Here is a 25,526-nt window from a genome sequence, read left to right on the forward strand (position 1 = left end):
ACCGTGTGCCTCGTGCTCCGCGATGAGCCTGCCCGGGCACGGCGGGCGGGCGGCCTGTGCTCCTGGCAGCCCGCGGTACCTGCAGAACGCACAGCCCGCGGCGCCGCTCACACACCACCAAGTCCGGGTGCTTGGGAAAGATGGGAGAACACTTTCCGGGGTGTTTTAATATCCCGCCCTTCTAAGCTTCCAGTAGCAGCCGAACGCTGTTGATGGCCTGTGAGGAATCATAGATGTAGAAAAGAAAAGCTAGTATTCCTAAAACAGCTGTAAAGCATTTCAATAACAGGCGTGGGAGTGTTAAATGCTTGATCAGCTTTTTGCATCCCATGCCTGTCCTGAGCTCACCATCTCGGTGTGTCTCGGGGGTCTGACTGGGGCCATTCCTCTCCTTCCAGCCCCCCGCCCTGCAGGTACCATGGCGATCGACACTCTCCCCTTCATCCAATGACACTGGAAATGGTTAAGAGAAGCCAAAACCAAATGGCCACTTGAGTCAGCAGCTCTTGCTGTCTCGGGCCGTTTTTATTCACCCTCTTCCTCTGCTGTGCTGATGCAGATGTAGAAAGTCTGCTGTAAAGAACATGGAAAAAGTATCCACATTGTAACCTATGCCTGTTTTCCATCCAGCTCCGTTTCTCGGTTTAATGTTTGGTGAGGTAGACCATAGTTTTGTTTCAGGCATATGGACACATGAACTTGTGGTTTAATTTGTGCTAATGCTGCAGGTAGAACTGTGTCCTTCCTTAGCCTCTGATTAGAAGGGAGCTGCAGGTAACAAGGTAGCTGAACATGGAGAGTCACCCTTAAACCCATATATCCGTTCTCTGAATTTCCTGCTTGGAATTATAATCTTATAAACCGTGTAGGCTATTGGTAAAATACTTAATCTCTGAGGGTTTTGTTGCTATATGTATAATTATTTGTATATTGAATAACGCAGTAGGAACGCCTACATTATGATGATATCCACATGGAAAATGCTTGGCAGCTGTAATCAGGAGCCTTGAGTCCTCAGTGTTCTGAAGAATCTCATTATTTCATTCCATGTGAACTACATATGCAATGTTACCAAAACAGAGTGGTGGTCTATGTCTAGGAAATGGGAAATTGCAGTGGAGGGGAATAAGAGTAGAAACTTGGTAAAACGAAGAGTAACAGGTGTGAAATAAGTGGGGGAAGGGTCAAATGAGAGTGGAGAGCTGGAGTAAGGATAAAATGTAAAATAACTAGATCTAAAATAAAGGGGGGAGAAAGTGCTGGATGTGCTAGAACTGTGACCTTCATTAGTTGCAAGGTTACTTCTACCAAAGGTGTACTGGATTAATTAAATTAGCTCCAAATAAGTCTCAACTGGTTTTCATCTGTAATTTGGGTATTATTATGCTGGCTTGGCTTTCACAGATAGCAACTTTGGGAAATGAGGAAGCTTACTTCCCCCTCCAGTAAATGGAACTATTCCTGGATCTCGTTGTGGGGGCACAGGCTACAGGCAGGACGTGGCACAATGCCATCCCCAGGCCTTCTCAGCTCTGGGTGGTTCCAGGTGTCAGGAGCAGGCTGTTCCAGGTGCCCTGCATCCCTGCAGAGCCATGCATCGCAAGGTCTGGCTGGGCTTTAGAGTTTCCCATTGGGGTGAGATGGGAAAGGGTAAGAAATACTGGTGGGAAGGAGAAAGTGATCTTGAGTCAGCTTGTTTTGGCATAAAAGAAGTAGAAAGAATTGAAAGTAACATTTTGAGATCCTGTCAGATTTGGAAATATGTTGAATGACTGTCAGTGAGGAAAAGCTATTTCATTCTGTCTGGTATTAGTCATACCCTCATAGCTGGTTTATTTTTTTTGGCACCCTGAGCAGCCAATACATTATCTAATTGCCTGCTGTGTGTCCCAGTGCCATAATCCTGTCCAACAGGGACCACATAGGCTATGGAAAGGCACCCCATTTTAACTTTCCAAAGCAAAAGGCTGCATGGAGGGTGATTCTCTGATTTCTTATTCCGTTGGCTAGCAGTGGCCTTTGTCAAATATGCATTTAAATTCTTACATAATTTTTTAGAATCAACAACAAACAAGTACAGTTTCTTTTTATTCACCTTCTTCTGGATGTGACTTGCAAGTAAGATGGTCTGTTTCACTTTCATTTGGAAAGCCATGATTCCACTATGTTTGCAGATCATTACAACCTTGTCTCATGTTTTCCTTTGGGACCATACTGCTTTCTCTTGAGCCTTAAATCTGACCCCTTAAAATGACTGTGCTCATCTTCCAGTGGTTTAGATGGCAGTGTTGTTAACAGGTATTTGCTAGTTGTTTTGCTGCTGTTGTGTTTCTTCAGCATTTCCAGTCATTAATGTGATGTTTTTCTGCTATGTTTAATCTATTTTGAAATCAATCCATAATCGAGTCTTGCTTTTTATAGATATATTCCACAGATGTTCACAGCCCTTGCAGAACATTAGCATTCCTGTCTTTTAATTTAGTGATAAATATCAGTCACAAAAACAGTGTTGCTTTGCTTCTTGGTGGTTTGGTTTTGGTTTGGTTTGGCTTTGTTTTCTCTTTTTTTCTGCGTTTTGTTTTTGTGAATTTGGTTGGTTTGGTTTTGGGGGGTTATTTGGGGAGGGCTGGGGGGTGTGGTTTGGTTTCTTCTGGAAGCTATTTAATGCTACCTGCTTTAACTGTAATCTCTTCTAGATACTGAAATTATGGAGGTTTGGGAAAAAAAATACCTGGAGAAAAGAGTGATACTCATGGCAGGCTAACACAACACATGAGCAGACGGGGAGTTATTTAGATGTGTGGGTTTCTTCCTCTCATTAAAACCTACAATTTGATTTCAAAAGTTGCTGCAAGCCACCGTGTTGATGTCACAGCAACTCAGTCAATCACAATACAATTGATTTTGGGTAATTTTGAAACTGTAATTTCATTCAGTATAGAAAGCACTAAATGTTCTGCTTTTTATTGTTTAGCTGGGGAGGTACGGCACCTACCAGGTGCACTTCTGAGGAAAGTGGTGGGCTGACATCTTGCTTTTTCAGTGAGGGCTTTTATAGAAACGTTCTGTTTCAGACAGCGCCATTCAAGATTACTGCTCTGCCATGGATAGATATTACTCCTTCCCTGTGGTAAAACAAAATATTGAGAAAAACTATTAGATACTGACAGGTTGTTTGCACTTTCTTTTTTTCTTGCATGGCTTTGAAGCATCAAGTAGGAGCATTTTTGATTGTAGATGGTGCACAGTGCTCAGCACGAGCAGCAGCCTTCATTGCAGAGCCCGGTGCTCTGGCTCGAGCCCAGCTGCCATGGGAAGGACAATGATGCCCTGTAATGATATCTCTCTCCAGCTTTCCCGGTGCCAGCAGCAGGATCCTGCAACTGTGCAGGGAGCTGCATTACAGAATTGATCCAGCTTCTCCAGGCCTCCCTGGCACATATGCCCTTGTTTCTTCAGTCAGATCAATTTTCCTGAGCACAGCGTTCCTGCCTGTGAGGGCTGAGCCAAGAACGTGCAGGCAGCCACACACAGCGGGATGGGGGCTCCTCTCTGGGCACCAGAGGGAAAGGTTTTGTCCAGGACACCTGTTTCAGCAAAATGGAGGAGGTTTGAGGAACAGCAGCTTGCTGACCTGTAGTGTAAGCTCAGTAACCTTTTCTTGGCAAGCTCCAGGAATCCTGTCCCAATATATAGTGTGAGCTGGTAGCGTGGTCCCAGCAGTGGAGTGAGGCTGTTGTGCTTGAGGCAGCAGAAGGGATGTCCTGAAGTGAGCTGTGCTGCTGAAGCCAGCTAATGGGGAATTTGGCTTTCATCACGTGTGCACACACCTGTAGGTCAGGGTTCCTCCTGGAAATAAGTGGGCAGCTTGGCAACAGCCAAGTGGATGATTTGGAGAAAAGATGGCAGGAAATGCTGAGTGGGATGTCAGGTAAAGACAAGGTCGTCAGCAGCTGGTCTGTTCTGGGGGTTTTCAGGTCCTAAACTTGTAATTGTTGTGTAAGAAACCTCAAAAAAACCCAACCAAAGCCCACAACAACTCTCCCCAAAACCCACAAAGAATTAAAATAACACTCGCCACCCCAGCTCTGGGCAGTGGAGGTACTTATATCTGCTCAAGAACAGGGAAAAGTCTGCTAAAATCCTTCGCAGTTTCTACCAACTGCTACAGTTGCTGAACAAAATATTGTTCATCTTCTTACTAGTTTGTATATGAGGCTGGAAAAAATGTTGATAAATTAACCAAATTGTAATCTTTCCTACCAGACCAGGGATACAGAATGTCAGACTGAAATCTAGAGATACTTTTGAATAAGGAGGCAACAAAGAAAATGTGTATGCAGGAAGATCATTTGATTCACATTTATGGACTGTACATTTCTAATGGCTGTGACTGAGAGGCCCCAGACAAGGATGAGTTGCTTTTTGTAGCAGGATATCAGACAACATTACGCAATAATTTAAAGTGAAGTTGTGCCAAATGTTTCCCTGCACATAACTCTTGGAATCTGGCCTAGCAGAAAAGGCAAAAGCTGTACAAAATTATACTGATGCTCCTGACAAAATAAGCTGCAGTGGCTCCTAAATCACATGAATTATCTGTCCCTCTGGCTTGTCTCTCATAGGCTGCAGACAAACGTTCTGCTCTGACTCCCACTACGCTACTCAGACAAAAATCATCTGGGCTGCCTTAAAGGACAGTGGCACAGAGGAGTTGGTGCCAGCACTACCTCACAAGGTCCCTCAGGGCTGTCTCTGCCCCGTGGTGTTTGCCCTGGCTGTGTCCCACCAGAATTGCTCTGAGGTGTAATTCCAGGTGTGCAAATGGCTGCAGCTCCAGCCAGCCACAGCTTCTCGGAGCTTAAACAGGGAACAGCATCTCGGCTTGAGGAGAAATTGGACTTACTCAGACAGAGTCATATGCTCTTGAACCACTGTTAAACTGTTCTGCCAGCAACATAAACTGAGCCAGCTGACTTCTGCCTGCAGTTCGTTAGGAAATGCGTGCAGAAATTGGTCTGTCAGCAGAGCTGTGAGGAACAGGCCTCCAGCAGCGGGGCAGGGAACCCTTCCATACAGATTTGGGTTTGTTAAGTAAAAAACATCAGTAACAAAGCTGGCATAAAAATGGGATAGGAGGAAATGCTTTCATTAAAAATACTACACAGAAGGCAACAGTAAAGACAGAGGCATGTGCTAAAGGTGAGGACAACTTAAAATTATGCTTTTGATTCCTTAAATAAGGAACCAGACTCCTGTTTCCCTTCCTGCTTTGACAAAATCTGAGATCTAGCTAGATACAGAAAATAAAGCTATTATGGTTCTCAAACTGTGTATTTCCAACTGTGCATTTTGCAGCAATGGAAACAAAATCATATTGGTTGGTTTATCTGAAGAGCACTGTGATTTAACAACTGGAATCCAGATATGTTGCACAGATTTCCATTGAACTTCTGCTACTACTTAGTATAGACTATTTCAGTATCTGATGGTTTAGTACATGCGATGCTTCTTGCAGAACACACTGTCCTGCTGCAGCTCCTTTTGAGGTCTAGCTCCTTAACTAACCCTGCCTGTAAAATTGCATCCTTATTCCACTGGCCCAGTGGTGTTACATGTGGAATCTGTCTCTGAAATTCCTGTGGAACAGTGCAAATTCTGCCTCTTGAGGAGACGTGCAAAGCCCAGGTACTTTGTTGTGTTGCAGGGAATGTTGATTCTCTGCAGTTTTGTGTTACAGCATCTTTGCTTCTGTTGAGCTAAGTGAATTGTGTAGATTTAAGTGTTTTTCCTGATGGATGCAGAGCAGCAGAGGGATGAGTTGCTCACTGCACCATTCTGAACAAGCCTTTGCATACAGCCTAGCAACAGCAGGTATGCTTCGTGGGCCAGGCAGCCACAGGTCAGTTTAACTGAACATTTACTATTTCTTAAGTAACGGAGAAAATTGTAGAGTCCTATAATGGATAACTCAGCATCACATTTTCCAATTATTCTTTCATATATTCAACCATATTGTTTAGTTTTCTAGCTTTTGTTGTACATGGAGGCAATAAATAGAAATCTAGATAAAACATTAATAAAAGGAACATATGACAAAATTCGTCAAATCTCTTGTAGAAGTGTGTAAATTATGCCTCAGAATTTTTGCCTTTAACTCAGCAGAGCTGGACTTTGTCCAGGTCTGTCCAGCCACATGCCAGGAATTGCCCAAAGGAGTTCTGGCTGTCCCATCCCTGGCAGTGTCCCAGGCCAGGCTGGCCAGGGCTTGCAGCAGCCTGGGACAGTGGAAGGTGTCCCTGCCCATGGCAGGGGGTGAAGCTGGATGAGCTTTAAGATCCGACCCCAAATGCTCTATGATTAACCACTCAAAGCATCAGAGCATTTTCTCCTTTCATCCTCTTCCATTCAAACCTTCAGCCAGATGTGCTGACTGCAGCAGGCCAGCTGCGTTTGGTCACAGAAAATGGATTGTGCATGTTTTGTTTGAAACAAAACAAGGTAAAATGCCACCTGACTCACTTGATCCAAGGTGATGTGGGTGACTTCATTTCCTACCCTTTTATGTCAACTTATCAACTTCTAAAACATTCACTTTTTTTTTTTATCTGCTTGTTTCAATGTTTTTTGTAAGTGCTCCTAAATTTTATTTCCTCTTGGATTTTCTAAGAATATTCCAAGAATGGAGGGGGAGTAGTTCCCTTGTGATGTGCAGATCCTCAGAAAGTAGATAAGCTATTCCCTGCCCCTGTAGTGTGACCAAGCAGTCCATGAAGCTGATTGTTTTAAGTGTTACTCAAATTGATCTTCCTACTTTGGATTAAGTTTTACTTAATGAGAAAGTAATGAGATTATCATAGACAAAAAGGACTATGTCTCTTTTGGGAACAAACCATTTCTGAGACTTGACTTTATTTCAAAGAGAGCTGTAATTCTTTCTTTAGGGGAATGTAAATTTAAATTATAATCAAACAATGGGATTTTTCTAGGAATTGTTTTGACACCGAATGATAGAAGTATTATACTGTGTATTTTATTCCTGGGGAAAGGATTGACTGCTGCAAGATTAACACGTTCTGGATGGGTGCCATTTTCAGATAGTTCGTTCAACTAGAAGAGAAAGGATCTGATTAAAGGATCAAGCTCATTATTTGTTTGTTGTTTGTAGTCCACGCCCTACAATGGGAGTGTTCTTTACCTCTTTTCCCTAACAATAATTAGGATCAGAGGGTTCAACAACTGCATATTAATATTCTTTTTCTTTAAATGAAAACATGAAGGAGCTAAGCAATTAACATTTCCATTACAGTTTAAAATATTTTAAAAAGTCTTCCACAAAATATTTAAGACCTAGCCAGATATTCAAAAAGAGCACTGAGAATAAGGGACTCTGAGTTTGCAGATTTTTTCTGAATTCGTATTTTTTAGGAACATCTGCTGTAAAGTATAATCCAAGTTCCTGTTGATGCTGTGTTCCAGGTTTTCAGTAAGTCTGGTCCAGCTCTGTGTTTTCAGTGGTGTACCCCAGCAGCACATTCGGTGAGCCATGGAGAGGAGTGGAACACCTGCTGTCCCAGGACTCCTCACAAACCCCAGGAGCGCCTGCTGTGCTGGCACTGCTGATGCTATTAAACTGTGTTTTGTGAAGACTTGATTCATAGTATTGATTTTTACATTTAATAATGTGAGTGATTTAAAACATGCACAACAAATTATGTTTCTAAAGGCATGTCTGGGTTGTTAAGCACTGTGCCTCCCTGCCAAAAATCCATCTGCCCTTTGCTTGATGAGCAGCACTTTAGCTGGGAGGAAAAAAATGGCACTGCTGACCCAGATCTGCAAAGATTTATGTATGCAAACAACTTGTTGAATCAAGACAGTGGAATTAGGCTCTTTTAAAATCACTGGTTAAACTCACTGGGTGCACCCGCTTGTGGAACTGGGGCCTGGACTGGACCTGACGCATCCCCAGGAGCAGTCTGTGGCAGGCACCAGGCTTTGCTTCCTCCAGGAATGCTGACTGACACTGGGGAATTTAATTTCTATTTAAATGAAAGGAAGGAGGATCTTGCCTCAATATTGGCTATTCCCATATGTAAGGATAAACATAGGTCATATACCTCAGATACCAGCAAAGGGCATACATTAAGAATGCACTGAAGAGTTTGGTTGAATAGGAGATGAAATCTTTTAAGAGATCATATTTTTATTGCCTAAAAGAGTTCAGTGAATAGTGAAATACTAAATTGTCAAAGGAGCAGAAAAATAGAATTGATAAACTTGTGCTTTTTTTAGCTGTGGTTGGCTGAAGGCAGAGCTGACTTGGTATTCTTGGGGGACAGATTTCTATGGACGGGGACTTCTGCTTGGTGGCTGGTTGATCTTTTACACTTTTTCTTACTAACATGCATCAAGACTCCCAGCCTTCAGTGTCTTCAGTGAAGTTTGAGCAAAGCTTTGAGGCAGGGTACTGGAATTTGGGCTTAGATGGACTTTTATAGTATTGGAGAGGTTTCTAGATATATCTGCATTGAAGCAGAAATAAATTTAAGTGGCAGTGCTTTTATCATTTTGATTAGTACATTTGCAAGTTACTGAAGATAGAATGCAGGTTTATATGAATCTTGTCCTTTTACAAAACCATCTTAGCATTCACTTTCAGTGTTTTACTGAGGTCATAATGTTGAATAACAGAAAATAATGGCTGTGAAAGGCTGAGATCAAATACAAATGTATGACATCGTTGTGGAAGAGAGAAACGGGTTAGCTAGAAGGAAGACTTGATTTGGTTCATCAAATACATAGCCCTAAATTTACAGAAAATGGCCAGTTTGTTGTTTGTTTTTTTTTTTTGCAACCATTCTGTTCTCAAGATGTATCATCTTGGTTTCTTTTGAAAGGAGGTGAAGGTAAAGTCAATATGTGTGAAGTTCTGTTCAAATGCTGACATTAAATCAGAAAAATGTCTTTAGAAAGAAGATATTAACAATTTGCCAAATGAACAAATAAATAAATAACCCAGAGGGGTAGCTCTGCTGCTGCTAATCTTACTAGTATTCATAGTTATTTTTCAAAAAGGACAGCATGTCTTGTGGTAGAAGCTTGTCATTTAAAGCTGGCCAGATGGACCCAGATTAGGATGATGGCTCCCAAAATGTGTAATACAGGAGAATGACGCTGATGTGGCAGCTGCGCAGGGAACAGTAATAAAAGGTTTTAATAGAGAGAAGTGGCTGTGATGGATTCAATCTTCTTAGAGCTTTTGAGTAGTCCCAATTTTCCATCAATGTTATTTTTGCCTTCATTATATGTTGTAGATGAGAGTCACCATAGTGCTCCCTTCCCAGGTTTATCAGTAGAAGCAGTGGTCAGAAACCAAAGGCAGCAGGCAGGAGGAAGACTGACTGTGTATAGCAGAGGAGTGGATGCAGAACGTAAAACAGTTCCCAGGAGAGTACACTGTGAACTGTCTTCTGCTGCAGTCTCACCTTTTTATTTGACTGACGTTAATAGCTCTCTGTCAGAGTAGTCCCCTTTACATTTCTACTGCTGTTCTTCCTTCCCACCTTCCTGTTGCATTGTGCCATCTCTGGAATTTGAAGGGATGGACTAGTTCATCTAGAACAGTGAGGAAATGACTCCACAAATAAATAAATTTTGCTGCTCTACTATTTGCTATGTTGCTGCTTGCTGTGGGACCAGGCAAATGCCAAAGGTATGACTGGAGATGGAATTTTGTGTGTATGAAATATTGGCACAGTATGGCTGGGTTTGAGGGAGAGTGTTTGTGGGGAGCCTTCCCTTTGTGGTGTGACTCAGCTGTTGATTCAGTTCAGCTGAAACACCTCAGGTGGATCTATTGCTTTCATTTCTCTGCAAGACATGGGATGACACCAATGCATGCCTACTTGAAAGCAGGGGTTTGACACGCAAGATGTTTTTTTACTGCGTTGTGTAACTTACTGCATCTGAAACTTCCCATTTGACCCATGATGATGTGGGTACTGGATAAATGCTGCTCACCAAGAGCTGAGCCACTGCTGCCTGAACAGCTGACCTGCTTCCACAGGTTTGCTACAGAAGGGCTTGAAGCAACCTGGTCTCCAAATATAAGAAAAGATCTTTTCAGGCTTAATTTCTATAAAGTAAGAACGCCTCAAAACCTGATCTTGCATTTGGATCAGGGACTCGTATTTTGAAAAGCACAAAGCAAAGAATAGATGAGCTATGTCACAGCATTACAGATTCATCAAGGAAATAGTATTTGGTTTTCTTGGCTGCTAAATGGTATGAGGCACATGAAATTTCTTCTAAAGTGAAAGATGAATTTGAGGAATTTGTCTAAATTACATTTTTAGTGATATGTACCTCTTTTCAGAAAACAATAGATATTTTTGAAAGTGTTTTTAGATTGCATCCACAATGTTGTTATTCTCAAAACATATGTTTGTTTCTCAACAGGTATAAAAAATACATAAAAAATAAAAATGGGTGAACTGGAGCATGGAACATTGTTTTCAGATCATAGGATTAGTGGTGGAGGTATGTATGCTATCAGGTTTAATTGCTTTCTCGACTGTTTATGAAACACTCTGCAATTAATAGCCTCATATAGGAGCTGCTATAGCACTCTGGGTATGGTTTGAGTTGGAAGGGACCTCAGAGCCCACCCAGTGCCCCCCAGCCATGGCAGGGACACCTCCCACTGTCGCAGGTGCCCCCAGCCCCAGTGTCCAGCCTGGCCTTGGGCACTGCCAGGGATCCAGGGGCAGCCCCAGCTGCTCTGGGCACCCTGTGCCAGGGCCTGCCCACCCTCCCAGGGAACAATTCCTTCTTTCTTCTAGTTCCTGTCTGTATTTACCCTCCTTCCAGGTTGCAGCTGTTGCCCCTCATGCTGTCACAGGCAGGGTAAAGAGCCTTTCTGTTTCCCATATAAGCCCCCTTTACCTATTGAGAGGCTGCAATGAAGTTTCCCTGGAGTCTCCTCTAGCCAAACATCCCTGCCTCTCTCAGCCTGTGTTCACAGCAGGAATGTTCCAGCCCTCTGACCCTCTCCATGGTGTCTGGCCAGGTTTCTGTGCCCCTGTGCCGGGTGCTGGAGCTGGGTGTTGTTCTCTGCAGGTCCAGGAGCAGAGCAGAGGGGGCAGAACACCTCCCCTGGCACCTGCCCAGGCTGGCTTTCTGAGCTCCAGGGGCAGCTTGCCACTTGGTGCCCAGTTTTTCCCCACAGGTTCCCAGGTTGCTGTCCCCAGTCTGTGCCTGTCCCAGGGCACTGCAGGGGATTTGGAGAAGCCCTTCCCCAGCAAGGCATCGGCATCGGCTGGAGACGCTGCCGGCCCACGCGGCAGATGGAGAGCCTGGGGGAGGCTTGGGGGAGGATTGGGAGATGGCTCTGCAGGATTTATCGTACCTTTTACCCCTCTCTGAAACCACATGTCAGGCACAGCACTTCCAGCCACGGGGCTCAGTAGGGAATGCAGAAACATAATGGGCAATTTCTCTGCTAAAGCAGAGGTTGTAAGGAGATGCCCGTTCCTTATCCCTGTAAGCCTCCTGGCTTATGTAGAATGACTGAGTATCTGTGCACAAGGGCTTCACAGTGCTAGGGCAAAAGTTCAGCTAGTTCATTTACAATTGTAATTGTACCTCAGTTTTATACCTTTTAGAAAAAAAAAACTGCTCCTGCTTCTTAACCCATAGGTTGTGATAAACATTGAGGCAATTTTCCAATCAGTGGGAGACAGATGCATTTATTGAAACTTGGGTATTTCTGCATTAGGAGCTATCACAATGCCTGTAAATGCAGTTAAAAATGAATTAACAGCTAAATTCACATGTAAGCTATGCTTTCCAAATTAACTTTTGTGAACAGACAACTGGTTACTGTTTTTTATATAATTGCTACTAGTTTATGTTTGTTGCAAATTGTTATTCACCAACTAACAGTACGGGTATGAAAACTTCTGGTGTTGAAAACATTGGTTCTGATTTCTATGTGTAGAGCTTTCATTTTATGCCTTGCACTTAAATTATTTCTCAAGAATTTGAAATGACCTTATGTGTTTTATATGATAACTAGAGAATTTGGTGATTCCCACAAGAAATGCCCTTTGCAGCCAGAGGTACAAACCTGTTGACTACAAACATCTGTATGATATTGCTGCAGAGGCAAAAATGGCCTCTGCACAAATTCAGTTAAAGGTATGATTTTTGTTTTATTTGTAATGCTTTTGAAATTCAGTGACCATATTTCTTGTTCCTGCCCCAAGGAACCTGAGAACAAATCAGGATCACAAATTTCTGTAACAACATTCAGCCAGAGGGGGTCAAATACAAAAGTTTATCATGGCTATACTGTGATTTGGATGTGCTAATGTCAATGTGTGGACTTTGTTCAGATCAGTGATGCAAAATATGTGTGGATTCTACTTCTTCAAAAGACAGGAAAGACTCATATTTTACTGCCTTGAGGAAATTCACCCAGACTTATTGTATAATCCTGGGGGCAATGAAGAATTTGTGGGATTAAATGGGAATGCTGATCCAGAAAAAAAAGCCAAACAAAAAAAGCCCAGCTGGGGCAGGAGCGGGAACATGATGAGAGATGTTTGTGGGTGTGTCAGGGGGTGGGTGGGGTGGGTGTGGCAGTGGGTGTGGCAGTGGGTGTGGCAGTGGGTGGGTGTGGTGTTGGGTGTGGTGTGGCAGTGGGTGTTTGGTGGGTGTGGTGTTTGGTGGGTGTGGTGTTTGGTGGGTGTGGTGTTTGGTGGGTGTGGCAGTGGGTGTTTGATGGGTGTGGTGTTTGGTGGGTGTGGCAGTGGGTGTTTGGTGGCTGAGGTGTTTGGTGGGTGGGTGTTTGGTGGGTGTGGTGTTGGGTGTGGTGTGGCAGTGGGTGTTTGGTGGGTGTGGCAGTGGGTGTTTGCTGGCTGAGGTGTTTGGTGGGTGGGTGTGGCAGTGGGTGGGTGTGTCAGGGCATGGCAGTGGGTGTGTGTGGCGGGTGGGTGTTTGCTGGGTGTGGTGTTTGGTGGGTGTGGTGAGTGTGGTGTTTGTTGGGTGTGTGTGGTGGGTGGGTGTTTGGTGTGTGTGGTGTTTGGTGGGTGTGGTGTTTGGTGGGTGTGTGTGGCAGTGGGTGTTTGCTGGGTGTGGTGTTTGGTGGCTGTGGTGAGTGTGGTGTTTGCTGGGTGTGGTGTTTGCTGGGTGTGTGTGGTGGGTGGGTGTTTGCTGGGTGTGGTGTTTGCTGGGTGTGGTGAGTGTGGTGTTTGGTGGGTGGGTGTGGCAGTGGGTGTGTTTGCTGGGTGTGGTGTTTGGTGGGTGTGGTGAGTGTGGTGTTTGCTGGGTGTGGTGTTTGGTGGGTGTGGCAGTGGGTGGGTGTGGTGTTTGGTGGGTGTGGCAGTGGGTGTTTGTTGGGTGGGTGTTTGCTGGGTGTGGTGTTTGCTGGGTGTGTGTGCTGGGTGTGGTGTTTGGTGGCTGTGGTGAGTGTGGTGTTTGGTGGGTGGGTGTTTGCTGGGTGGGTGTGGCAGTGGGTGTTTGCTGGGTGTGGTGTTTGCTGGGTGTGGTGTTTGCTGGGTGTGTGTGCTGGGTGTGTGTGCTGGGTGTGGTGTTTGCTGGGTGTGTGTGGTGGGTGGGTTTTTGCTGGGTGTGGTGTTTGCTGGGTGGGTGTGGCAGTGGGTGTTTGCTGGGTGTGGTGTTTGGTGGCTGTGGTGAGTGTGGTGTTTGCTGGGTGTGGTGTTTGCTGGGTGTGTGTCCTGGGTGTGTCTCTGGCGTGTCTGTGTTTGCTCAGTGCCCTTGTGAACACAGAGGGGTCCTGGTGGGCTTGTGCAGCTTTGCCCTGGGCAGGAAAGTTGCACTTTGTTTCTGCCTGAGCAAAGTGGAATCCCAGCGTCTTTAACTCAGAACATCACTGCTTTGCTGAACTAGATGTGGAGTGAGATTGTTATTTGTTTCTCCCCGTTATGAACTCAGACAAGACTTTCCCGTGTGTTTTTCTTGCCTTGCTGCCATTTGCCGTAGGACAGAGTGTCTGCACGAAGGGGGAGCTGGGGATGGGGGTCAGTGCATGGGCTGGGGGAGCTGGGGATGGGGGTCAGTGCATGAGCTGGGGATGGGGGTCAGTGCATGGGCTGGGGATGGGGGTCAGTGCATGAGCTGGGGATGGGGGTCAGTGCATGGGCTGAGGGAGCTGGGGATGGGGGTCAGTGCATGAGCTGGGGGAGCTGGGGATGGGGGTCAGTGCATGAGCTGGGGATGGGGGTCAGTGCATGAGCCGGGGGAGCTGGGGGAGCTGGGGATGGGGGTCAGTGCATGGGCTGGGGATGGGGGTCAGTGCATGAGCTGGGGATGGGGGTCAGTGCATGAGCTGGGGATGGGGGTCAGTGCATGAGCTGGGGATGGGGGTCAGTGCATGAGCTGGGGATGGGGGTCAGTGCATGAGCTGGGGATGGGGGTCAGTGCATGGGCTGGGGATGGGGGTCAGTGCATGAGCTGGGGGAGCTGGGGGAGCTGGGGATGGGGGTCAGTGCATGAGCTGGGGGAGCTGGGGATGGGGGTCAGTGCATGAGCTGGGGATGGGGGTCAGTGCATGAGCTGGGGGAGCTGGGGGAGCTGGGGATGGGGGTCAGTGCATGAGCTGGGGGAGCTGGGGATGGGGGTCAGTGCATGAGCTGGGGATGGGGGTCAGTGCATGAGCTGGGGATGGGGGTCAGTGCATGAGCTGGGGGAGCTGGGGATGGGGGTCAGTGCATGAGCTGGGGGAGCTGGGGGAGCTGGGAATGGGGGTCAGTGCATGAGCTGGGGGAGCTGGGGATGGGGGTCAGTGCATGAGCTGGGGGAGCTGGGGATGGGGGTCAGTGCATGGGCTGGGGATGGGGGTCAGTGCATGAGCTGGGGGAGCTGGGGGAGCTGGGAATGGGGGTCAGTGCATGAGCTGGGGGAGCTGGGGATGGGGGTCAGTGCATGAGCTGGGGATGGGGGTCAGTGCATGAGCTGGGGATGGGGGTCAGTGCATGAGCTGGGGGAGCTGGGGATGGGGGTCAGTGCATGAGCTGGGGGAGCTGGGGGAGCTGGGGATGGGGGTCAGTGCATGAGCTGGGGGAGCTGGGGATGGGGGTCAGTGCATGAGCTGGGGGAGCTGGGGATGGGGGTCAGTGCATGAGCTGGGGATGGGGGTCAGTGCATGAGCTGGGGATGGGGGTCAGTGCATGAGCCGGGGGAGCTGGGGGAGCTGGGGATGGGGGTCAGTGCATGGGCTGGGGATGGGGGTCAGTGCATGAGCTGGGGATGGGGGTCAGTGCATGAGCTGGGGATGGGGGTCAGTGCATGAGCTGGGGATGGGGGTCAGTGCATGAGCTGGGGATGGGGGTCAGTGCATGAGCTGGGGATGGGGGTCAGTGCATGGGGGTCAGTGCATGAGCTGGGGATGGGGGTCAGTGCATGAGATGGGGGAGCTGGGGGAGCTGGGGGTGGGGGTCAGTGCATGAGCTGGGGGAGCTGGGGGAGCTGGGGATGGGGGTCAGTGCATGGGCTGGGGGAGCTGGGGGAGCTGGGGATGGGGGTCAGTGCATGAGCTGGGGGAGCTGGGGATGGGGGTCAGTGCATGGGCTGGGGATGGGGGTCAGTGCATGGGCTGGGGATGGGGGTCAGTGCATGAGATGAGGGAGCTGTTGGGGTGCAGACAGGCGTTCTGCAGCACAAAGAGTGGAAAGGAGCTTTGTCCTCAGCATGCACCGAGAGGCCAGAGAGTCACCATGGCAGGAGGGTGAGAGAAAACCTCTTGTCTCGGGCAGTCTGGCAGCCACAGGCTTCTGCTCCTTTTTCCTTCATTGCTGGCTGGCCAGAGTCATCTGCTTCCACTTCAGCAGCCTTCCCCTGGCAGGCTTTCCTCTGGTTTAAGCAGGAACTCCATCTGTTCCAAAAGCAGGTATTCCTATTTTATCCAGAGTGTGAAGCAATATTTTTGTGAAGCCCTCAGACAGTTTGAGAGCCTCTCTAATTGGATAGATTTTGTAAAAAAACTCTTTTTTAGTAAAATGTTTTTGAAATTATTTTTCTGTACATTCTTTTAGTCTTTCATCTTCCTACCTGTAAGAAAGTATGTTTTTTGTTCTCCTGCTTATCTTTCCTCAGTTTTACTTCCAGGGACATAGGGATGGGAAAGGAAAGAAGAAAATTGACTGCTTTTTTTTTTTTTTTTCCCACTTCTCATTGATTGTGATTTGTAATGCAACAAACTTATTTAATGAAAATTGGTTACATTTGAGCCTGTTGTTCTTTAGAAAAATACAGTTTTTAAATAAGCTATTCAGTTTATCATTTAAAAGCTTCCATGTGAAGGCATTTGATAAAGCTGTTGAATAAGTTCAAAACACAACCTTTAATTTTCCCTGCAGATTAAAAAAGCAGAGCAAGTTTCAAAAATTAGCAAAGAGCAAATGCTGCTGAAACAGCATCGTCGGGTGTGGTGGCAAGAGTATAAAAGACTGAGTGAGAGCAGGTAAGGGTTGAGGAATCTGAATGAGTGATTACTAAAGAGACTTCAGCAGACAGAATTTTTGGGATGACATGCTTGATTCAAGGCACATTGAGAAAAAAAATATGATGATACCTGACCTGAAGGTATTTCTGTGTGGGGAACAAAAGTTTGTGACCCACATGGAGAGAGGTCTGTGATATGAAGAGCTCAGCTGAGGGCAGGGAGAACAGGGGATGTTGCTCTTGGAGCTGGACTTGGGGATGTTCAGTTGATTTGCAGCATCTGAAGACTGGGTCTTTGTAAGAGTATCAAAAGTTTTCAGATGCTTTTTAGTTCCTTTAGAGTCTGTCTCTAGACATATGTGTTGAGGTCACACAACACGAGACGTTAACAGTGCTCTTGTCTATTATCCTGTGTACTCAACAAGAGCATTTGTGGCTTCTTTGCCATCTTTGTGTCCAAGTCCTTCACTTCATACCTTCCCAGGCAAAGAATCCCATTTTTTATGTAATTATTGGAGTATTTGAGGCTCATCATTCATGCAAATGTAATGAATAAGAAATTAAAGCTTCTGCAAAACTCATGTTCATTTCCTTCAGGCAAAAGGCAGAAGAAGAAATTAAGACTTTTCTTGATGAAGGAAGCCATAAGAACAGCTTTTTTTTTGATTTGAGGAATTTGGGTAAGAATTTTTTATTAATTTTTAATTTTTTTTATAGCTAACATTATCTTGATTGTTTGGCTTTTTAAATCCATTCCTTGACAGGTTTAGATTTACAGAGCACAGTGCTGTGTAACATTTTTTTGTGTGTTTGAGAAAGCTTTATGTTTCATACAGAGCAGAAATTGTCCAGGGAGTGGGACACTTATCAAACAAACACTTTAGCTCCTGTCTGGCAGCTGAAACTCAAGCTGGCTAAAATGCAGCGTTACCTCTCAAAAAAATCTTGTCAGAAACCCGAGATCAATTCAGCTGAGGTGTTACAGCAGGTTGGTACTTGAACTTTATTTTTACAATTTATTATCACCATATTTTTAGTATTTTGATTTTTTTTTTTAAATTTGAGACTATAGCTCACATGCAGAGTGTGCCATAAAGCCCCCTTCTTATCATGGTGTAAATCTGCTCACCAAAGTCTGTAAAAGCATAGCAGTGTAGGGCTGAAAATCTGACTCTGATTCTAAATAAGAGTTTTCATATTATAACAAAAGGAAGAGGTAACAGTAACACGTTTCATGAAATAGATCAAATTTATGAAGAAGCAACAAAAGGCAATTCTGGAAGGTCTTATCTCTGAAAGTCTGGCTTTGGAAAGAGAGCTTGAAGAGTGCAAAGAAAATGTAAGTTTTCTTTATAAGTTCAAGTAGAAGTTTATTGAGGGGGTAATTATGATGCAGAGTAGTGTCCTGAGCAGCATTTCTTCATTGCAGGCATCAGTGCACTCTTGTGAAGAGAAAAACAGGCTTTTCCTGGAAGTTCCTCCCGAGCTGCTGGCTCTGGAATGCCCTTACCCTGAGCTGAAGACCTTGGTGATGGAGGAGTACCAGGAGCTCTCCAGGGGCTACTGGGTGAAGCTTCAGGAGGTGGATCAGCAGCTGGAAGCTTTATCTAGGTACTGACACGTCTCTGCATGTCTTGGCTGGGGGTGAATGTGTACCTGTGGTGTGATTTGTAGCTCTGGCTGCTGTGGTTGGCTTTGCCCCTCGGTCTGGCTCTGTTCTGGGCAGAGCCCTGTGCTTGCACAGTCGGTGTTCACACAGTGAAGCCAGTTCTTGTAAGAGCTATCAGCTGAAACAATAAACAACATGTGCAGTGCATTAAGGAACCAACAACCTGGTGTGCATCAAATGTACTTTTCATATGCTCTTGCAAGAATGGAAATCACTCCTTCTGTATGGTAATTACATTAGCAAGATTATGACAGAAGAGTACAGTCATTCCAAGACACACCTCCAGTGCTTTTATCTATAAAGCACATAAAAAGGTCCAATCTTTTCACAAATTTTGTATCATTGCAGTAAATGTCATTGTCACAAAGAAATGTAAAAGGTGCATATAGCTTTGACTCAGATATCCAAAAGGAGGAGAGATTTTTCTCTAAATGAAAATGTTTATTGCAAGAGCAGTATTCATAATGATCTAGAAATGTAATAAACCTGTATATTAATAATATAAAGCTTAGTCTTTCTGCTGAGGCTGTCTAGAGCCCAGAAGATACTGAGTTGCAGACATTGATTAGCCTTTGACTTTGCCATCTCCTGATATTCCTTGAAATGGTTTCAGGTTGTCAAAAGACTGGGAAGGAGTAGGCTGGTGGAATGGTTTGAAGCCCAGGCAGGAGAAAGTGGGGAGAACAGGAAGGTCCCTGAATTTCTTTGGTAAAACAATCATGTGTTGCTTCCAAATCTGTTTTCTGTATACACACAGAGTGTGGTGTTTGTTCTGTCCCTGCTGCTGAAGGAGTTTGGTGTGCTGAAACAGGCTAAAGATGCTGGGTGCCATAGAAAGGGATGTTATGATCTGCTTATCTTTTGTACTGATTGTACAAATATTCTGTGTGTTCTTCTTGTGTTACCTGAACCTGTATATTATCAGTGGAGCATCCTAGCTGTTGGAACATGCTACTTATTGAAAATTGTTTTGGTTTATCCCATATTTATAGCATTTATGAAGCCACAAATGGCAAATTTAAGCAGTCCTTTTTCTGCTCTCTCTGATATTTTGCTATAGTTCCTCTAACAGAAGAAGTTTTAACAACCTCAATGAGAAAACCTGTGACAAATGCTAAATCACTAAATATGTACAAAGTCTTTCTAGTAATTTTAATCAAAATTGTGTCAAAGTTTATGATCAACACAAATTTGGTTGAAAATTCATAAATTAAAATTGTTGACTCACACAGCACGTGTGCTACTGAATAATAGACAGATGTGGATATAGACAACATCATTTCTGAAAATGGTTGGAAAATGTGCCATAGTATTTTCACTGATCATAGGCCAGGTGGGAGTTTAGGTCTGGAGCTAGCTAATTTTGCACTGATAATTAAATGATATCAGGACTTAAAGATAAAACACCATATTTGCAATGGAAAGAATTGAGCTGTAGCCTGAACTCATGTGCAGTGTGTCCTTTGAAGGAAGGAGGTTGTGATCTGTAGCTGGGGGACATGCTGGTGGTGGGGCAGTGTGTCAGTACTGACAACTGGAGATGGGGGAATCATAAATGAACTATCAGCAATCATCTCAGGCATTTGATTTAAAACTAGACCATTCTGTTTGCATTCTGGTCTCCATGTCTTTCATGTATTGCTCATTTATGTTCCAATCATTTTATCCACAATGGCATTAAAAAGGAGTTTTCAATTTAAAAAAAAAAAAGACCTTGTTCTTATAGCATTGCTTGCTTCCAAGGTACAGGTTTGTAAAAGATTCCACTCACTTCTTCCATTTATATTGGCTAATTTGCATGGAGATATTCTATGAGTTTGCAAAGATGCAGCCTTGTGATTGAAGTATTCTATAATTCATCATGCCAACTGTGATCCCACTGGCACAGATAATGCTGTCAGAAATGGAGTGACAGCTCCTTGACCTTGGTGTGTATCCCCTGTGCTCTGATTCATACAGCCTTAACGAAGCCTTTGCAGTTACTGTCACTGCTCTGTACCCTGACAGACCAAACCTCCTCCTGCAATACATTTTTTTCTTATTTTGGGGTTTTGAGAAGTTGCTCAGGAGCACGTGGTTCTGTGATAACACAATAACTTGGTCACTTCAGCTGGGTCACTCGGCCACTTCACTTCCTCTGTCACCACATCTTGAATTTACAGTAAAGAAACCTTCAGTTAATATTACTCTGGCATTGTACATCCCATGTTTTCAATAGTTCAGACAGTCTGGAACATTTACAATTGGTACACAGAGAATCTGGAAAATGTACATAGAATGTTCAGTAAAGAAACTTTAGAAAAAGATAATGTTCTGGTCTGGTCTATTCTGTGTGATTTTCTTTCACACTAGAATACACATTGCAGCAGTCATGGCTTTTAGAAATGGAAGAAAAGCTTGGGTTTTTATTCAAGCCTTATGCAGGATTATAATATTTTGTAATCTAATTTCTTTTGATGTTGCTAAAACAGAAATTTTTTGTGTTTGAGAAATACCCAGGTCCTGAGCTATCCCACAAATTGTGGGTTTGGACTGATGTGTGTAAGAATGATTCTCTAGGCACTATTATATTTTTTCCACAGTTTCCAAGGATGTCTGAATGATTTAAATCACCGAAGGATGAATGGGGTAGCACAGACTCTGCACTGCATCCTCTGCAGCATCCTTCCAAAGGGATGGGAGAGCAGGACAGGGCCCAGGAGACAGCTCCTCTTCCCAGGCCCCACCAGGGGGGCTTCTGTGCAACGGGGGGCAATGCCAGCATTAACAGCAGGGGGCTGATGGCTCACCCGGTGGCACTCTGTGTGTGTGTCACTGTGTGTGTGTCCCTGTGTGTGTGTGTCCCTGTGTGTGTGTGTCCCTGTGTGTGTGTGTCCCTGTGTGTGTCCCTGTGTGTGTGTCCCCGTGTGTGTGTGTGTCCCTGTGTGTGTCCCTGTGTGTGTGTCCCTGTGTGTGTCCCTGTGTGTGTCCCTGTGTGTGTCACTGTGTCACCCAGGTGTGTCCCTCTGTGTGTCCCTCTGTGTGTCCCTGTGTCACCCAGGTGTGTCACCCAGGTGTGTCACTCAGGTGTGTCACTCAGGTGTGTCCCTGCAGATGGACACAGCAGCGCTGCCGCTCCCCGGTGCCGGTGCCCAGCACGGGATCTGCGGGGAGAGGGAATTTCCCCCCGGAGCTCTTTGGGATCTGCGGGGAGAGGGAATTTCCCCCCGGAGCTGTTTGGGATCTGCGGGGAGAGGGAATTTCCCCCCGGAGCTCTTTGGGATCTGCGGGGAGAGGGAATTTCCCCCCGGAGCTGTTTGGGATCTGCGGGGAGAGGGAATTTCCCCCCGGAGCTGTTTGGGATCTGCGGGGAGAGGGAGCTTTCCCCGGAGCTGTTTGTGTTCCTCGGAGTGTGCAAAGCCAGGGCTTAGCGCTGGTAAATCTGTTTCAAAGGAAGCAGCTGCCTCGGGGCTGCTGCATTGAAGACAATTGCTGTGTTTCAGCTCTGAAACAAAATAAAGATTGTGCTGTGCTCTGCTCCAACGCTGCATACAAGGAAAGCAAGCACTACGTTTAAAATTTGGGTCAGGCATTCAGGCTGGCAAATGTTTGTCAATATCTTGGCGGTGCAGAAACGTGATAATACCTTAAATATTCATGTCAAATGTGTTGGCACTTTTCAGACTTGTTTTAGATGAGATATTCCTTTCTGGAATTTTACAGAAGTGAGGTGACATCTCAGATTCACTCAGCAGGGTATGTTGAAATTCTCCATGTGTTTGGTGGCTATGAATATGCTGGGCTGGGTCATGCTGGCTTTTTGGTTTTTTTTTCACTATTTGTCTATGAGCAGCTGACAAAATCTCAGCACAGCTGACAAATTTTGGCACAGCTGACAAACCAAGGCATTGGCAGTCAGTTTGTCCCTGCATACAATAAACTACTTGTAGCTCTCTCCAGCTGATTGCTCCCTGAAGGATCTCCCACAAAAACTTCTCCTTGTTTTGAGCAGGGCAGAGGTCCACGGTTAGCTGGCCATGAGAGGAATATAAATGAGAGGGATCTTGTCAGAGGTGTGGGATGGAGGGGCAGGACCTGGTGCAGCTGCTGGAGGCAGAGCAGGTGCTGGACTGGCTGCAGGGCTGCAGCATCTCTGCTGCTCCCTGCTCTCCAGTTCATCCTGTAAGGCTCCAGGACCAAGGGGTCTCCTACCCTGCCTCGCTCCCCTCTGCAGGCAGAAGACCTCTGTTTGTTCACCAGCCTGCATGGGCAGAAATACCCGAGGTAAAACGTAACAAAACCAAATCTCACTGAAGGGACGCGTTCGGGTGTCACCATACTGAGGCGTGTCAGGACTCACAGAGGAGGATTATTGATCTCTTTAATGGTAGATCATGGAGTCTAGTTTAATAATAATTACATGTGAGTTTCTCACTAAAATTTCCTTTTTGAAGTACCTGTTCTTTCTGCCTGCATAAGGATAAGGCAGTTCCAACACCCCACTGGATGCAGTGCTGTGGAATACTGAGGCAGTGCTGCTGGCCTGGGGAGTCCAGGAACTGCAGCTGCTGGCGGCAGCAGGAATTTGGGGGGTGGGAAGAGTCTCATGATTGCCTTCTTTTAATTATCCCTGGGCTCTTAGTCACTTCTGAAACCAGGTCACTGGGCCAGGGAGACCTTTTGCTCTGACTCAGTGTTGCTGCTTGGATGTTAATGCTGACAATGACAGCCTGACATTAATCCCTTCAGGGCCAAGGGTTCAGACTGAGGGTAAAACTGCATCCCAGCCTGTGGGATTCTTTCAGATAAATGTTTCTGCTGCTCTCACTTTCTGATACTGATGTGTGCAAGCTGATTCCTACAGCTCCTACTCTAAAGCATGGTGGATCTTATGCCCTTCTGATGAGTTTATGGCTGTTAGGAGTTTGGTAAACTGGATCCTCATTTAGCTGCATGCAAGGATTGTCACTTTATCCATTCCCTTTTGATCATTTATTCAGAGCTCAGTGGTAGAGTCTGATCATCTTGTTCTTTTTTACACCCTATTTTCCCTGTGGGGTCACTGGTTTTCCATTAATGTGGCTTGTTTGAGAAACACAGTGACATCCCCCGATAAAAAGCCAGATTAGAAGCAGAACAATTCACTCAAATGATGACACAGTAGGTGTCATATCAGCAAAGCAATGTATGTTTGCTTTATTTCATTAATCTGATTCTGTCATCTCTGACCCAATATCCAGTTTACACCATCAGGACTGTGAGCCCACTCAAGGCTGGGCTGTCCAGAACCAAACTCCTTTTCAGTGTTAAATTAACTGGCATGGATTGTTTTGCATTCCTGTAGGAACAGTGACTGGAAGGAAGATGATCAGTGGGTTTTCCAGACTGTTATCAATCAGTACCCAAGTGATCTTCAGAGGAGGAGGACTTTGTACCTGGATGTGCTGCAGAGGTATCTTCCCCACAAATCCAGGCAGGAGCTGGTCAGTGCTGGTTTACATATTCATTCAATTACACAAATTCTTGAACTACATAGTGAACAGTTGTATCAAAGAATGTATGTTTATTGAAGTCTTTCAATTTTAAAATTTCTTAATTATCAATTTTATTCTGCATGCTAAAGAAGAAACATTCTTGTTTTCAACCTGCAGGAATTTTAAAACCTATCATCTCTTCAAAACAAGTCCTGGAACTATTTTATAGCTCCACATAGTCTTACAGCCAAACTCACAAAACTAATTTGTTGGCATTGCTTCTGCTGTACAGTTTTATAGCTGTGTTATGCCACTCTGCTTCTCTTGGTGTTTTTATTTTTCCTGAGGATGTACAGCCTTGTTGCACTGTCTAGGAATAGTTAATTTAATTGTTCTGTGGCACATATACAGCATGAAGAGTGGAAAGTTATCTCCCACTCCAAGAGAGAGGCTATTTTTATATACATAATGCTTTCAAATTGATTGCTGATTCCTCTCGCACTCCACAGTGAATAAGCACATAGCAGCTAATTGAGAAACCCATTTCAAGGCCAGAACACTTCAGGATGTCATAAAGAAACTAGGAGGCTTTTTTTATCTCTGTCTGTATTTTTAGACCATCTACTTCCCTGTGTTTGAGGAGTGTCTAGTGCAAAGGAATGACAGTGAAGTGATACTGATAATTAATCAGAGTTTCACTGAAAATAAAGTTCTTGTGGGTTTCAGAGATTTTGTCCAGGACTGAATAGTCTCAGGCTTTGACAATGCAGGTATGTTTTAAGCACAGCCACTATTAATGGGTCTCCCTACTTCTTTGAAGGTTCATTTAAAATTTAAAAGCACTAAATTTTAAAATCCTAATTCTACATTGGGCTGATATCTCTTGGTATGTGTATTAGCATGACGACTATGGAAATGCTAAAACACTGCTAAGAATCTGTTCTTAAAACGTGTGGAACAGCAAAAACACTGGAACAGCAGCCTGGAGCCTTCCTGGCCTCGTTCCCTGGTGCTGAGGGGACAGGCAGTAGCCCTGGTCCCAGGCAGCTCCTTGGAGAGCTCTGTGTCTGGAGGAGCACTCAGCAGTGCCCTGCCTGCAGGAGCTGCTCAGCCTTGCTTTGGCCGTGGGGAAGCTCGAGGTGCAGCCATGAGCTGATAGGAATATCTGTGAGCCAGGCACCAGGGGAGTCAGCAGCCCCTGCTCCCCTGCCAGGACCTGGCATTAGCATCTGGAACGGTCCCCTTGACAGCTGAGAGCAGTCTGCCATCTCTAGAAACTCATTCATCCCTACGTATTTTGGGGGTATAAGATAGGTTCAAGACTCTATTGTCTCATTCTGTACCTACCATACTATATCAGCCTTACCTGATACTGCTTCCATCAGAGTCTTGAACCTTGAATATCCTCATAAACCTCACTGAATTAGGCCAAAGCAAGTGGATTTTGAGTTAAACACTCCCCGTTTTTGCTAGGTGGTGATGCTGGTGGTGGCACTGTGCTGCCTGGTGAAATAAGATTTTATCTTCAAATTTCCTGCTAGGAAAGAAGTGAAGCTGATTCCCCCTGTACTGCTTTTGTACAATTGCTGTTATTGGTGCCCCGTTTCTCTGCAGATCAGAATTTGCTAGGAAAAGCCTCATCTTGCTGGAAGTGCTCAATATCTCTGGAGATGTATTGAAGGACCTACTTATACCTTGTGTCCTTCAGGGCAGGGAGGGAGTGTTGTATTTCATTTATTGCCATTGCAAAAGTGCAGCTGAACAAAGAGCAGTGGGCCAGGAGGATGCAGTGGTGCTGCAGAGAGGGCCATGCTGGGGGGTGTCACTGGCCTGGACAGTGGGACATGGTGACATCCCTGGCACGTGGGGACGACGGTGATACAAGAACTGAATCAATTACAGGCCAGGCTTGCAAAAATGGCCAGAATTTTAGTTTC

General features: G+C 45.3%; 1 protein-coding gene across 1 annotated transcript in view; it reads left to right on the forward strand.

Moving 5' to 3' along the window:
* Positions 1–2,060: 2,060 nt before the first annotated feature.
* Positions 2,061–25,526, forward strand: part of CCDC148 (coiled-coil domain containing 148) — a 42,401-nt gene continuing 18,935 nt past the window's right edge. Inside the window, exons 1-9 of the mRNA XM_058840475.1 lie at positions 2,061–2,118; positions 10,462–10,542; positions 12,080–12,201; positions 16,383–16,486; positions 17,065–17,147; positions 17,304–17,455; positions 17,711–17,806; positions 17,897–18,078; positions 23,460–23,598. Of these exons, the coding sequence (XP_058696458.1) occupies positions 10,488–10,542; positions 12,080–12,201; positions 16,383–16,486; positions 17,065–17,147; positions 17,304–17,455; positions 17,711–17,806; positions 17,897–18,078; positions 23,460–23,598 (933 nt within the window). The 5' untranslated portion in view covers positions 2,061–2,118; positions 10,462–10,487. The remainder of the gene's footprint in view (positions 2,119–10,461; positions 10,543–12,079; positions 12,202–16,382; positions 16,487–17,064; positions 17,148–17,303; positions 17,456–17,710; positions 17,807–17,896; positions 18,079–23,459; positions 23,599–25,526) is intronic.

The sequence above is a fragment of the Poecile atricapillus genome, chromosome 5, assembly GCF_030490865.1.
Source record: "Poecile atricapillus isolate bPoeAtr1 chromosome 5, bPoeAtr1.hap1, whole genome shotgun sequence".
In the NCBI taxonomy this organism is placed as follows: Eukaryota; Metazoa; Chordata; class Aves; order Passeriformes; family Paridae; genus Poecile; species Poecile atricapillus.